This window comes from Notothenia rossii, assembly GCF_949606895.1.
Source record: "Notothenia rossii genome assembly, chromosome: 7".
In the NCBI taxonomy this organism is placed as follows: domain Eukaryota; kingdom Metazoa; phylum Chordata; class Actinopteri; order Perciformes; family Nototheniidae; genus Notothenia; species Notothenia rossii.
Window position 1 is genome coordinate 39,387,786 of NC_136905.1, and position 15,053 is coordinate 39,402,838.

The following is a 15,053-nucleotide window of genomic DNA, read 5'->3' on the forward strand; positions in this document are numbered from 1 at the left end:
TCAATAACAAAAGTTCATCTCAATACTTTGTTATATACCCTTTGTTGGCAATGACAGAGGTCAAACGTTTTCTGTAAGTCTTCACAAGGTTTTCACACACTGTTGCTGGTATTTTGGCCCATTCCTCCATGCAGATCTCCTCTAGAGCAGTGATGTTTTGGGGCTGTTGCTGGGCAACACAGACTTTCAACTCCCTCCAAAGATTTTCTATGGGGTTGAGATCTGGAGACTGGCTAGGCCACTCCAGGACCTTGAAATCCTTCTTACGAAGCCACTCCTTCGTTGCCCGGGCGGTGTGTTTGGGATCATTGTCATGCTGAAAGACCCAGCCACGTTTCATCTTCAATGCCCTTGCTGATGGAAGGAGGTTGTCACTCAAAATCTCACGATACATGGCCCCATTCATTCTTTCCTTTACACGGATCAGTCGTCCTGGTCCCTTTGCAGAAAAACAGCCCCAAAGCATGATATTTCCACCCCCATGTTTCACAGTAGGTATGGTGTTCTTTGGATGCAACTCAGCATTCTTTCTCCTCCAAACACGTCTAGTTGAGTTTTTACCAAAAAGTTCTATTTTGGTTTCATCGGACCATATGACATTCTCCCAATCCTCTTCTGGATCATCTAAATGCTCTCTATCAAACTTCAGACGGGCCTGGACATGTACTGGCTTAAGCAGGGGTATACGTCTGGCAATGCAGGATTTGAGTCCCTGACGGCCAGGGTTGGGTTGTAACGAAATACATGTAACGGTGTTACGTAATCAGAATACAAAAATCAAGTAACTCTATTCAGCTCGCGTTACATTTGAAAAACGAGTAATCTGATTACAGTTACTTTCGTAAACCTGAAGTGAATACATTTTGGATTACTTATTGGAATTATTGGTGGAAAGATTTCCTCACAACATTTAATATTCATTATTAAAGGTACAGCCGAATCATCAAAGCGCACAAAAACTTTTACCGACGCAGATGGACTAAAAAAAAGGGAGCGTTTGAAAAAAAAGGGGCGGGTCCGCTCAGTGAAATGATAACAACGAAACATTGAGGAACAAAAGTCTGCGTTTAAGTTGTGTGTGTGTGTAGAGGTGTGTGTGGTTAAAACACATCAGCCTGCGGTTGCTCTTTAGCCTTATGATTCTGAAGGTAAACACAGCGAAGGCGGTGCGTGAAAGGCACTGCGCGCTCGTCTTCTCAGAGGCTGAGTTAACCCTCCCGCTGCCTCCTGGTGCTGCAGAGATTTCATGAAGTGAAGGAGGTTTTCCTTCTATAAAACAGCTGTGGGCAGCAGATACTGTCAGTGTCACGGACATGAATTCATAGATCAAGGCAGACTGGTGCACATAGTCTCTTGTTTTGCCAATCCGGTGGTTAAAAAAATATAGCTCTACACCCCTGGCCGACACGTCCTTAAAATGAAGTCCGAGTTCGACATTTTAATTCATGTCCTGCCAACACTGGCAGGACAGAAGGCGACACGCCCGTTCTAAGCCATGTCCCTCACTCCTCACATCCCAAGCTGCATCCCCAAAAAGTTGATTATGTTGTTACATCGTTTCAGATACGTTTCAGTTGTGTTCTTGATAAGCCATTAAAACAGTAAAAACACGTTCAGTTTCCTTTTGCATTTTGTGTCTCCTGTTCACCAAAACATACCCATCTGTGATGGAAAAAGAAAGTAATCGAAAAGTAATCGAAAAGTAATCTGATTAAGTTTTTTTTAAGACACGTAACTGTAACTGTATTCGGATTACTTTCAGAGCCATGTATTCAGTAATCAGTAACTGATTACATTTACAAAGTAACCCCCAACCCTGCTGACGGCGTAGTGTGTTACTGATGGTAGCCTTTGTTACTTTGGTCCCAGCTCTCTGCAGGTCATTGACTAGGTCCCCCCGTGTGGTTCTGGGATTTTTGCTCACCGTTCTTGTGATCATTTTGACCCCACGGGGTGAGATCTTGCGTGGAGCCCCAGATCGAGGGAGATTGTCAGTGGTCTTGTATGTCTTCCATTTTCTAATAATTGCTCCCACAGTTGATTTCTTCACACCTGCAGGTCTACAATTTTGTTTCTGGTGTCCTTTGACAGCTCTTTGGTCTTGGCCATAGTGGAGTTTGGAGTGTGACTGTTTGAGGTTGTGGACAGGTGCCATTAATACAGTTAACAAGTGGAGGACAGAGGAGGTTCTTAAAGAAGAAGTTACAGGTCTGTGAGAGCCAGAAATCTTGTTTGTTTGTAGGTGACCAAATACTTATTTTCCACCATAATTTGCAAATAAATTCTTTAAGAATCAGACAATGTGATTTTCTGGATTATTTTTTCTCATTTTGTCTCTCATAGTTGAGGTATACCTAGGATAAAAATTACAGGCCTCCCTCGTTTTTTTTAAGTGGGAGAACTTGCACAATTCTATTTGTGAGTATTGTACTTTTTAGTCTGTTTTTAGTTCAGGATGGAAACGACACATGGCTAACTTATTTTTGGTCAATTGTGCATAACGGTGCAAAGTTTATACTGTTTTAATGTTTTTTTTATTTAATGGCTGAATTTAAAGAGAGTTTTTTACCCTGTGGAATGAATAAGAAACATTATTTTCTGGATGAAAGGATTTGCGGTGTGTCAAGAACATAAAGACTATATAGTTGGTTAGCAAATAAAGGGGGGGCTCCTGCAGGTGGGGGCTGACAGAGCTGCAGGCCTTCATGTTGATGCTGGTAATTAAATGGTGCGCAGCAGCTGGTGCCTATATTAAAGCATCTAATCACCCTTGAATGATGGCGGCAGCGCACTCTGCCTCCTCATTCAAACCTCAGTTAAATCAAAGCAACAAGCATAAACATGGATGATATGTGTTGGTGGACCATGGAAAAATGTCAAAGTCTGAATATTTAATCAGCTCTGCTTCCCATGCTGACACGACTGCAGAATAAATGGACTGCTAATCAAGCAGCTGGTTGAATCAGACGTGATGTATGTGTATTTGGTTGCATATGGGCATTTCACTGTGGATAATAAAGGTGCAGTCAGTTTCATTTTGAGATAAGTTATTAGCACATTACGTTCCTAATGCAGGTGTAATATCAATACACATGACTGGGAACAATAGCGTAATATTCCTGTCACACAGTCAGATTGGAAATCTCTTTCAAAATGTTCCAGAGCCACAGAATCGAATGATTATCTCTCAAACAGCCAGCGCTGCTTGGTTCATTCTGACAGCTTCAAAAACAATTGCCGATTGTAAAATAATGAAAGTTGAATTGCACTAGGGTATATTTAGTATGCCTGTATATTGCACCAAAAAAACCCTGTTACTAAACTACTTTGCAGACTTATAAACTGTATATAGTATCCTTAGTTTATAATGTTTAGTAGTAGGTCGGTCTATTATAGGGTATTCTAACTTATTCTATATATGCATGCATATTATGCTCTATAGATGTATATATTTTCCCTATTTGGGATCAATAAAGTTCATCATACAAAATCTAAATAATTGCACATTATAAAACCCTGTTAACACCACAGGTGAAACTATTATGACTCTAATACACAGACGCTGCAATACATTGCACCTTCAGGAAGGTTATAGTTCAGTCTTTGTAAAAACTGTTTAGGGAGGCATTGATTCAAATGTGTCATCATTTTGGAGGATGTGCCTGGCGGTGCTGTTGAGTTGTATTGCTTTTGCTGGAAAGATGTAATGACATTAAGTGGTGATCATCTCCGACTAGTGATGATGTGAAGAAAAATGTCTATCCAGTGTGCTTATCCGATCTCAGCAGGACTATCACATATACTGTAAATCAATCCACCGACCAACCGCAGCAGCAACATGTCCGCCACATCAACACACATCCTGGTGTCTGATCACTCATTATGGGATGCCACTGCCTCTTCAGACAGAACACTGGAAATCTTCCAGAAGCCTGGAAACCATATGGTGTTTCTACAACAAGGACACAGCTTTACCTGCAGTAGGTTCACTCACTGTTACTTTAACTCAAAAGTGCAACCAAGCATGATTCCCCAGTCGATTTAACATCCCACCTCAGTATCCTCAGACCTATTGACTGCCGCATCAACCAGACACCAACAACAGCCCACTGAGGGAGCAGAGAAGGGAAATCAATACCTCATCCAGGGTAGCAAATAACAGCAGTGTCCCGGGGACAGTAACATTCATACAGGAGGAATTAAAAACTGTTCTGGGATAGGATGATGTGGGACAACATGTGGCAACAGTGCTGCTTTAAGAAACCAGGGTCGGCCAACACAAAAGTAAGTAAGCTCCTGTGGAGATCATTCCAACTGAAATCGCATGACTGCTTTATGACTGTACCAGATTTTTAGCATGGTCATTCATGTGTGGTCATTTAAGTACGGACGTCCTTCATATTTTCCCTTCAGTATTCAAAAGATTAGGGCAAATGGGACACTCTGGTACAGTAGTATAAAACCCACCATAAAATAAAAAGAATGTTAGAAAGGAGAGGAAGCCCAGAGAGCCCAGGGGGATTCTGTGTGAGCAGCAGGGAACCCACTGTGTCCTGTCACTTTTTGTTTTAGTTAACGTTGTGTGTTGTTGCCTTTTATTTCCATCCAAATCAGACAAACAACACCAATGAGATGTGTTGATTAAACAAAGTCACTTTAGCTGCCTGCATGATTCTTTTTTTTTGCCTTATTCTAGTCATAATGAGCAGAATATTATATTTCACATAATTGTATCATGTTAATTGAAAGCAATACTATTAAGTTTAAATAAAACAACTAACCTAACACAGTTATGTGGAATGTGTTGACATTTAATTAAACATTTCAGTTTTTTCAGTGCGGAGTAAAACGGTTTCACACTTCAAAAATATATATGTGAAGTGTATTTTATATATTGCAATGACCTTAATATGCCTGGCATTTTATTCATTTACATTTCATTCATTTAATTGAAATTGTACAGTGAGATTGGGTCAGGCGAGTGGGTTCCTGCATCCTAATGCATTGTGCAGTGCTCGAGAAACAGAACACAATGAGGAGGATATAAAGACACACTTCAGCTCTCACACTGTGAACATGCAGCTGTCCCTCATCATTAGTTCACTGGTTGTGGACTTACCCCTTTCTGTTGTTTGAGCACACTTTTTAAATGTTAAAGCCTAGACATAGAATGTGTTTGGTGCATTTGGTTGAGTCTCATTTGACAGACCAGAGCAGCCCAGTGCTGGCGCCTGACCCTGAGGGACGCCTCTGAGATGAGAGGGAATCCCCAACACTCCACACATGAATATATTACACACCATATGTACGGAGTTACAGCCGCATCCACTTCAAAACATTCATTCAACTGCAATGCAGTCCTGAACACATTTGGCCAACGAGACCTTGATGAATAATGTTAGTGATTAAGTGATCAAATGCAGCATGCAACACTCCGCAGCCTGAAAGTGGGCCACTCAGACTGTAGCAGCTCCCTGAAATCACTTGTTTCCTCCTACCTCATCAAAGCCGCTGTCCTCTTTCTTGAAAGCTGCAAAGAGAAGAAAGGAAGAGAGAATCAGACACTGCCTGTATTGACATATTTTGAAGAATGAACAAAATACAAATATAATGTTAGAGATACAGCAAAGAGCAGAAGTTTGGTCCCTGGAATTCATTCTATTTTAAAGCGACTCATTAAAGCAGCGAAGCGGGGGGTTGATTGTTGACAACTCACTTTCCTCATGGAGCAGCCATGTTGGGAAACTGAACCATGGAGCAGCCATGTTGGGAAACTGAAATCCAGCCAAATGTTGACCAACAGCCAGATCATTTATCGGGTTAATCAGACATTGTGACCCCATCCAACTCTAATGACAACCTGATTGGTAGAAATGATGGCAAGAATCTAAACCTAGTCAGGGGCAATTTATTTTCTTTACAATATTTCAACAGGCAAATGCGATTCTTATTTATCTACAGGTATTTACACTGGGCTAAAATGTGATCAAAATGTGAGGCTGATCAGCATTCTGCATGCATGTACACTTGCATTGACATCTTTCTCATCATCCAGATAGGATCTACAGATATAATATTGATATTATACACAGTTTCTTTCTTCAGGCTTTCATTGTGATGATGAGCAGTTAAATCAATCATAATTTCAATAGACCTGTAACACTAATATATCCACTTACCTATGAAACTATACATGATAATGTATTCATTAATTAGACCCTCCAGAAAAACGCGATTCTGCGATCGCAGAATTTACCGTATAATCAGCAAAATGGCGCAGATTTTTAAAAGGCCGCATATTTATCAAAAGGCCGCATAATCCCCGCATTTTTCCACACAAAGTTGAGAAGAAAAAAAAGTTAACTCGTCTTGACGTGAAGTCATCAGCTCGCGCATCACAGAATGTAAACAACACTTTATAGAGTGAACGTGTGGAGCTCACACGATAGAGAAAACACCAAGATGAAAGAATCTAATCCATCTCATTTACCGACGAACACTTCTACTAAAGACCGGGCAAAAAGTGGGGGGAAACTATTCTGCACCCCATGCAACTGTGTGTTGGAGCATAAGAGAACATCGACGTGACGACCCACTTTGATTCATTCAAACATTCGAAAATGCTTTCTGCTGCTGCGGACAAGAAAGCCAAACAACTCACATTCACCGAGGCATCAACCTCCAAAACCCTTTCGAGGGCTACAAGAAACGAAGTGAGTAGCCTACAAGATTGAAGCTGGTCAGATAACGAACGAGTAAATGAAAACAGAATGAGGCGGAGAAGTGTGTGTGTGTATGGTGTGGGGGGGAGGGTATGTGTGAGATTAAAATAGCCCACTTGCTTTTACAATAAATAAACATTGAATGTGTTTAATTGAATAGTAAAGGGGTTTAACGTTAGTGGCAGGTTGTGTGTGAGAGAGAATAAATAAGACAGCCTAATATTTAAAAACATTTATTCTTTTTTCCCGCATATTTCGCATATTTCGCAACTTTCCGCATATTTCGCAACTTCCCGCAATTTCACCGCATAAAATCACATAAAAACCCTGCATGTTTAATCGCATAATCAAGGATTTTAGCCCGCATAATCAAGGAATTTAGCCCGCATAATCAAGGAATTTAGCCCGCGTTTTTCTGGAGGGTCTAATTAATAATAGTCTGTGTACCAGGCAATGAAACCAACATCAAACTCCTTATAACAATGGCGAGCCGTCAGGGCCCTCTCGGCCCTCTGTGAGGGCCTAAGATATTCTAAAAAATAATATTTGGAAACTGTTAACGATGCCATGATCTTAGGGCAGGAATACCGTGAACATAGTTTAACGTGACAGAGGAATAATTACACACATACACCATTGGCCTTGCTTCAACCGGAAGTGACACGTTTTATTGCACATGTCCCTTTTATCACGGGAATACAGGAAGTGATTAGTATAAGAGTATTAAATAAACAAATTAATATATTACATTTCATAATTCAACACCCCCACTTACTCTTATACTGCACAATTTCTCAACATGAATTCAAATGTAAACACCTTATACACTTGCACAATAACACAGTGCTTTAAATTTCCCCTCCGGTATCACTGTGACGTTTTTGTCCATATGGGTCATTTTTCACTTTTCATTTTGCAATAACTTTGGTTATATTGGTGCAAATGGCCTGATTTTTTGTAACAAGGCTATTTTCTCGATATATTTTGGAATTCCAATTTCAATTTTTCAAATCGGTCTTTAATTCACTTTGTAACAAATCGAATACCCAAATTAGTCATTCGAGACAAAAATGTCCAATGCAAAAGACTTTGATAAAAACATTATATTAAAAGGTTTTTTTAAAAACATTTTTGGGTTCAATCTTCAAAGCAACTTCTGCCCTAATAGAAAATACCAAAAATGTAATCATTTTCAGGATTCTAACCCTTTAAATGCCATTTTGAATACATGAAACCGCTGTTTTTTTCATGATGAAAACAGATAAAATTAGTTATTTTCCATAAAATACATATCTGGGGACTGGCTCTTTTTTTTTTATAACAGTCTTGGATATGTCAAAGATTAGCAACAAAATTGATTTTTTTGCATTATTAGTTTTTGCACAAAATCAGATTGAACAAAAAAGTTGCATATTAGTCATTCGGGACAAAAATGTCCACTTCCAAAAACTGCTCTAAAATGACAACAGATTAATATATTTTTTAACTTTTTGGGGTTAAATCTTTCAATCAACTTCAGTCCTGATCAAAAATACCAAATGTTAAATTATGTTCAGGATTTTAATCCTTGAACTGCCAGTTTGAAAACATGAATTTGCGTTTTCTATGAAAAACATACACAAAAAAGAAGTCATTTTCCATATAATAAATGTTGGGGTGGTCGGCTTTTTTTTTATCACATTCTTGGATATGTCAAAGATTAGCAACAAAATTGATTTTGGTGGATTATTAGTTTTTGCACAAAATCAGATTAAACAAAAAACTCACACATTAGTCATTCGGGACAAAAATGTCCACTTCCAAAAACTGCTATAAAATGACAACAGATTAATATTTTTTAAACTTTTTGGGGTTAAATCTTTCAATCATCTTCAGTCCTGATAAAAAATACCAAATGTTAACTTATGTTCAGGATTTTAACCCTTTAACTGCCAGTTTGAAAACATGAATTTGCGTTTTCTACGAAAAACATGCACAAAAAGGCAGTTATTTTCCATATAATAAATGTTGGGGGGGTTGGCTTTTTTTTTTATCACAGTCTTGGATATGTCAAAGACTAGCAACAACATTTATTTTGGTGGATTATTAGTTTGTGCACAAAATCAGATTAAACAAAAAACTCACACATTAGCCACTCGTGTCCCATCCACTCCCATTATACAACATATTTTGATCTCTCCGCTATACCGGTATAAAATCATGCATTTTGTAATGTCAGGGTTTTATATTGGAGGAAAATAGTTCAATTTGTCTTTTTTACTGTATATGACCAGATGTGACATTTTACCATTGAATTACATCCTTGTCATTTCTTGGTTTCTTTGCCTGTTGTATAATGGGGCCCTGACAGCCATTGGAATACATGTATGCAACTAATATGATGTATGTGTGTTGGTATGGATGTGGAAGAGTGGTATCAGCTGAGAGGTGTGTGTGTGTGTGTGTGTGTGTGTGTGTGTGTGTGTGTGTGTGTGTGTGTGTGTGTGTGTGTGTGTGTGTGTACAGTGTGTGTGTGTGTGTGTGTGTGTGTGTGTGTGTGTGTGTGTGTGTGTGTGTGTGTGTGTGTGTGTGTCTGGATGTACAGTGTGTGTGTGTGTGTGTGTGTGTGTGTGTGTGTGTGTGTGTGTGTGTGTGTGTGTGTGTGTGTGTGTGTGTCTGTCTGTGTGTGTGTGTGTGTGCACTGAGACAACAATATACAGTAGATTTGGTTTACAGCAAGTCGCAGTTTTCGCTTCATATCTTTCTTTCTTTCTCTCTCTCTTTTTCTTTCACTCCCTCATTCCCAAACTCATACACACTCTTACATATTAAACCTCCTTATACATTGTATGTGTGTGAGTGATTGTGTGTGAGAATGAGACAGGACTAAGTGTGCTCTCATGGAGTTTTGTTTTTCATTTGTGCTGTTTCATGTGTCTTTGAGGTAAACAGATGTATGATCTTGACCTCGATGTTTTGAATTGTTTGGAACTTCAAAGTCCTTTGATAATGTCTCTTTAGCAAACAGACATACACAGCCATACATATACTACTTGAAGTAAATAAAAACACCTGGCTGCAAAGCCAAAGCTTCAAATATGTGTAGTTTGGCAGGCTGGTCATTTCATTCCTGTGATATGCAACAAGCAGTAAGAGGACCTTCTCTGAGGGACAAGAGGTCTCATGCAGCCCGTAACTTCAGCTGCAGGACTCAGAAACACCCTGAGAAGGAGAATCTGGTGTGGATCTGCCTGAACTGTGCTTGAAAGGAGTCAGCACAAAGATAAAACACTTTTTTGCCAAACATGAGAAGGATAATCTGATGTGGAGTTTGTAGTGGAGTCTGATCCTTCTTCGTCTGACCCTTCCCCTGAAAGTGGAGAGGACAAAGAGGATCCCATCCCGTACAGATGTAGCACCGAATGTCAGACTCCAGCTTACAGCTTCCTGCCTACGACCTGCCAAAGACCAGTATAGAGGAATGTTAAGCCCTCCCACTATTTTCCAAGAGGGCGTTGCCAGATTTTCTATTTCAGGTTTTAACCAGGAGATGGCGCTTCATTCACAAATACAGAAAGACAAGTTTCATGGACTTTCAGTTGTGTTTTGAAGAGCATTTGAACACATCAATATTTTAGATCAACTAAAGTATATCTAATCTTGTAATTCAATAATATATAGTCTTTATATATTAAATAATCATAATTATAATGTAAATTTTTACATTACACTTCTTTATTTGTTATGCTCATACTTTTACCTTTACAATCGTTTGCTTTAATATGCACTATATTTTGTGTATATTTTTGTGTTTGCTTCCTCCTGCTCCCTTTCGGACACATACTGTATGATTTATTATTATTATTAATATGAAGATATTAAGATAAGATAAGATAAGATGTTACTTTATTGATTGAACATTTTAGTTTAGAATGTGCTGTCCCACGGTAATTCAGAAGGCTCACAGGTCACATTCCGACCATTATTTCAAACAATAGGTGCTTTCACACCGTCTACAGTTTGATTTTTATAGAGGGAGCTCTGTGGCTGAATGGCCAGCGATTAGCTGTGGTGCATTTATCATAGGTGATCAGAGCTAACTGTCTGCCGTCAGATTTCATTAAAAAAACAGATCTGATTTTAAGACTACTTCTGCGTGCTCATAAAGAATGATAAGAATAAGAATAATGTGTATTGAACTGGTTTCATTAATTAGTGAGTTTATTTAACACTAGAACCACCAATCGGGTCAATTTGTGTGATGTGTGTTGTGTGTGTGCAATGTAACTTTTTTTCAATAAAATATTAAAGTCTCCCAGTCTGTGACTTTTCCTGAAAGTGTGTTATGTAGCACCCTATGTTGTTAAAAATTGTATTCTAATAGCGGGATTTGACAGGTTTAGGTAGGCCTATACAAAAACCTCTGGCGGTTCTAGTGTTAAGGTAATTAGGTACAGTAGAAGCCCTTTTTTATCAGTAACGAATTTAGCAGTTGAACATAAAAGTCAACTAACTGAGGGTCACTTGCAATTACAGTGTTGTGTCTAACTGTAAGCTTGTCACTCAGAGTAACCTACCGTTAATTTAGCTGCTGGAGAAGAAAGATCAGGGGGGGAGGGCGGGAGAGAGCTGTGGTTGACGGGCCTTTAGTTGTGTAAATACACAGCTGAGAGCTGCCGTTTCATTCAGACTGTTTAAAAAACGGTAAAAACTGACAATTTTTCTTAGCGGATGCATGTCAATTTAAATCAATACATACAACTATTTTCTAAATCAATAAAAACATTTTCTAAATCCATAAAAGCATTTACATTAATATTGGGAGTCATGTCGTTACTTTGTTGAGAATGTGGCCGTGTAATAAGCGGGACAATTTGCAGCAACTTGTTCCTTATGGGGAAAATAACACCCGTCATGTGTGTGTAGAGGTGTGTGTGGTTAAAACACTTTCATGAAGTGAAGGAGGTTTTCCTTCTATAAAACAGAACACCTTGAAGGAAAACCTCCTTGACATTGAATTGGACATGAATTCATAGATCAAGGCAGACTGGTGCACACACTCTCCTGTCCTGCCAGGCGACACGCCCGTTCTAAGCCGTGTCCCTCACTCCTCACATCCCAAGCATCCCCAAAAAGTGTATTATGTTGTTACATCTCAGATGATATGTTTCAGTTGTGCTCTGTCTATGTTCAGTGATGCAAACTTGTCACCTTTCGGCGAAATTTGCCGTTTTGAATCCAAAATAGGTCGTTTGTGTGATTCATGTAGATCTGCAATAAAAATATTTTTGGGGTATGGGGGGTCTGGGACCCGGAGTAATCTGCGGCCGTGAGCTGTTATGTGCCATCATGACACGCATGGTGTTCTTTTTTTATATATTATAATGAAGCGCGAGCTGTGTGCTCGAGTCTTCCTGCCTGTCAGCTCTGCTCATGGATGTATAATAAGGCTCTGCTGCTCCGACATGATGGTCTAGCTTCAGCAGCTACATTACCTACGGGTGCGTTCGTTAATATTAACTGCACGTCCGGAGTCACTGTGGCACAGACTGGACCGCTGGTGAACAGCTGTTAGAACGGGCCGTTCAGGTGTTCAGAGCAGAGCTCCCTGTCGGAGCGGCAGAGCGTGATGTGAACTGAAAAGTTTTTCTGTGGCAATATTATTTAAGGAATCGTTGAGCTAGCTAGCTAGCATACATTGTCACTATCTGCTAACGTTAGCTTTCGCCTTCTATTTCTAATAGTTTTTTTCATAGGCTATAAACAGAGGTGGTATAAGTATATATATATATTGTACTTGAGTAAAAGTAGAAGTACTCAGATCTTGTACTTGAGTAAAAGGAGAAGTACTCAGATCTTGTACTTGAGTAAAAGTAGAAGTACTCAGATCTTGTACTAGAGTAAAAGTAAAAGTACTCAGATCTTGTACTTGAGTAAAAGTAGAAGTACCAGAGTGTAGGAATACTCTGTTACAGTAAAAGTCCTGCATTCAAAATGTTCCTGAAGTAAAAGTAGAAAAGTATTCTCATCAAAATATAGTGAAAGTAGCGACAGTAAAAGTAGTCATTTTGCAGATTGGTCCATTTCAGAATAATAGAGATATGTTTTATAATGATTGATCATGAAAGTGTTCTCAAAGTTGGTAAACGTGCAGCTAGTTTGAATGACTTTGTATACTGCAGGGTAGCTTGTGGATTTGCTCCAGGTGGAACTAAAGTCTGATTTAACACTTGATTATATTTCACATCATTCATCCACATCTGTAAAGTAACTAAAGGTATTAAATACATGTAGGGGAGTAGAAGTACACCATGTACCTCTGAACTGTAGTGGAGTAGAAGAACAAAGTAGCAAAACATTGAAATACTTAAATAAATTACAAGTATCTCAAAATTGTGCCCAAGTATAGTACTTGTTGAGTTTATGAACTTAGTTACTTTACACCATGTGGCTATAAAGATAGAAAGACTAAGCCTTGCACAGAGGCATGAAAATACATTTTCAAAATGCTCAACAGTGCTGCCAAAATTATAAACTGACTGCTACACAATTTCAAATAAATGCTTTTATATATTTCTATTAGATGTGACTCTTTGGCGTTTCTGTTATAATTAACACTGCTGCTTTAGTTGTTCTGCTAATATGCTCTGTTATTCCTCATTTTAAAGCCGATATTCTGTGGGGTGGGGGAGCCGGGGGCTCGGATCCTTGTCACCTTTTTCATACCTGATGAGTTTGCATGTTAAAAAGCCTCGGTCACTTTAATTCATGTAATAAAAACATCTCAGGTCAGTAACACTCAAAGCTAAATGTGCAATACCATGTTCAGCTATGTTACGTTTTATAATGTTATTGTTGTTACATCACAAGATGTACATATTGGAATGATTTCTTAACTTACAGTAGGCTATTTTTTTTACAATTTGTGTTGGAAGGATTTATTAAATTACAATGAATATTGTCATTGTTGAAGGCTTTTAGAGAAGGGTGAACTATAAGCCTGAATTACATAACATTTTATACCTAAAAACATAAAAGCCACAATAAATAAATCACAATTATTGTAGCTATTTTACCTCCCGTATTGCTTTCAACCCACCAGCTTTTATGGTGTTGTTACGTCACTAACTGTAAGCTTGTCACATATAGTCTATGGTCACTCAGAGTAACCTACAGTTAATTTAGCTGCTGGAGAAGAAAGATCAGGGGGGAGGGGGGGAGAGAGCTGTGGTTGATGGGCCATTAGTTGTGTAAATACACAGCTGAGAGCTGCCGTTTCATTCAGACTGTTTAAAAAACGGTAACAACGGAATATTTTTTTTTTTTTATGTCAATTTAAATCAATACATACAACTATTTTTTAAATCAATAAAAACATTTTCTAAATCCATAAAAGCATTTCAATTAATACTGGGAGTCATGTCGTTACTTTGTTGAGAATGTGGCCATGTAATAAGCGGGATAATTTGCAGCGAATTGTTCCTTATGGGGAAAATAGCACCCGCCGTCATGCAGATCAGGATCCCTCCGCTAGGCTTTGGGATCCTGATCTGCCAACGAGACTCCATTAAAATATAAATATTTTTAGTGAATTACTGAGTTTAGGCACGTTAATAACGTTTTCATGAAGTTTAATACAGTATATCAGGGGTCGGCAACCTTTTTGATATGAAGAGCCATTTAAAAAAATAATTGTTATCAGCGTGCCAACGATCGAGAATTATCAACGGGGGGGGGGGGGGGGGTTGAGGAGCTTGACGCTCGTCAACTATCAGCAGGAGGGCGGGGGAGCCTCGCTGCGGGGAAGCAGTGTGTGGACCTGTCAGCGCAACTCGCATGATGCCGAATTTAACAAACACATTTAAATAATTGGTTTAAACGGCATAATAATAAGGACGATCGTCCGTTCTGTGATTCTCCAGAGCACACATGTTATGATATTAGGGTCATGCAGAGTGAGATGAGATCACTGTCCCTTTAAGAGAGAGAGAGAGAGAGAGAGGGGTGTGGCTTGTGCATGTGTGTTTGTGGATGGTAGAGCGACAGTGAGAGAACCTATGGAGAGAACGTGTGTGTTTCTGGAAGTGAAACGAGGAAGCAGAAAAACAGAGGTCTGTGATGTATTTTGTGAAACAGAAGAACAGCTAAATAAATGCAACGGCCTCCCAAGAAGAGCTCGCCTCTCTCTAAAGTGGGTTATCGAACCTGAAGCTTGTTGCTTCTGCCCTCCTCGACTACGGTCTGGGAGCCGACAGGAAAGTTCAACACACAGATGGCCAGTCCGCCCCTTTGTAGCATATTATGTCGATGAGAGATGAGCAGATCTCCACTGGGCTTTCAACTAAATACACA

At 39.2% G+C, this 15,053-nt stretch overlaps 1 protein-coding gene across 2 annotated transcripts in view; it reads right to left on the bottom strand.

The window, feature by feature from the left end:
- cdk14 (cyclin dependent kinase 14) overlaps positions 1-15,053 on the bottom strand; it is a 312,730-nt gene that overhangs the window by 273,428 nt on the left and 24,249 nt on the right. For both annotated transcript variants that reach the window (XM_079640605.1, XM_079640606.1), the window contains exon 2: positions 5,499-5,530. In XM_079640605.1, coding sequence (XP_079496731.1) covers positions 5,499-5,530 — 32 coding nt within the window. The remainder of the gene's footprint in view (positions 1-5,498; positions 5,531-15,053) is intronic.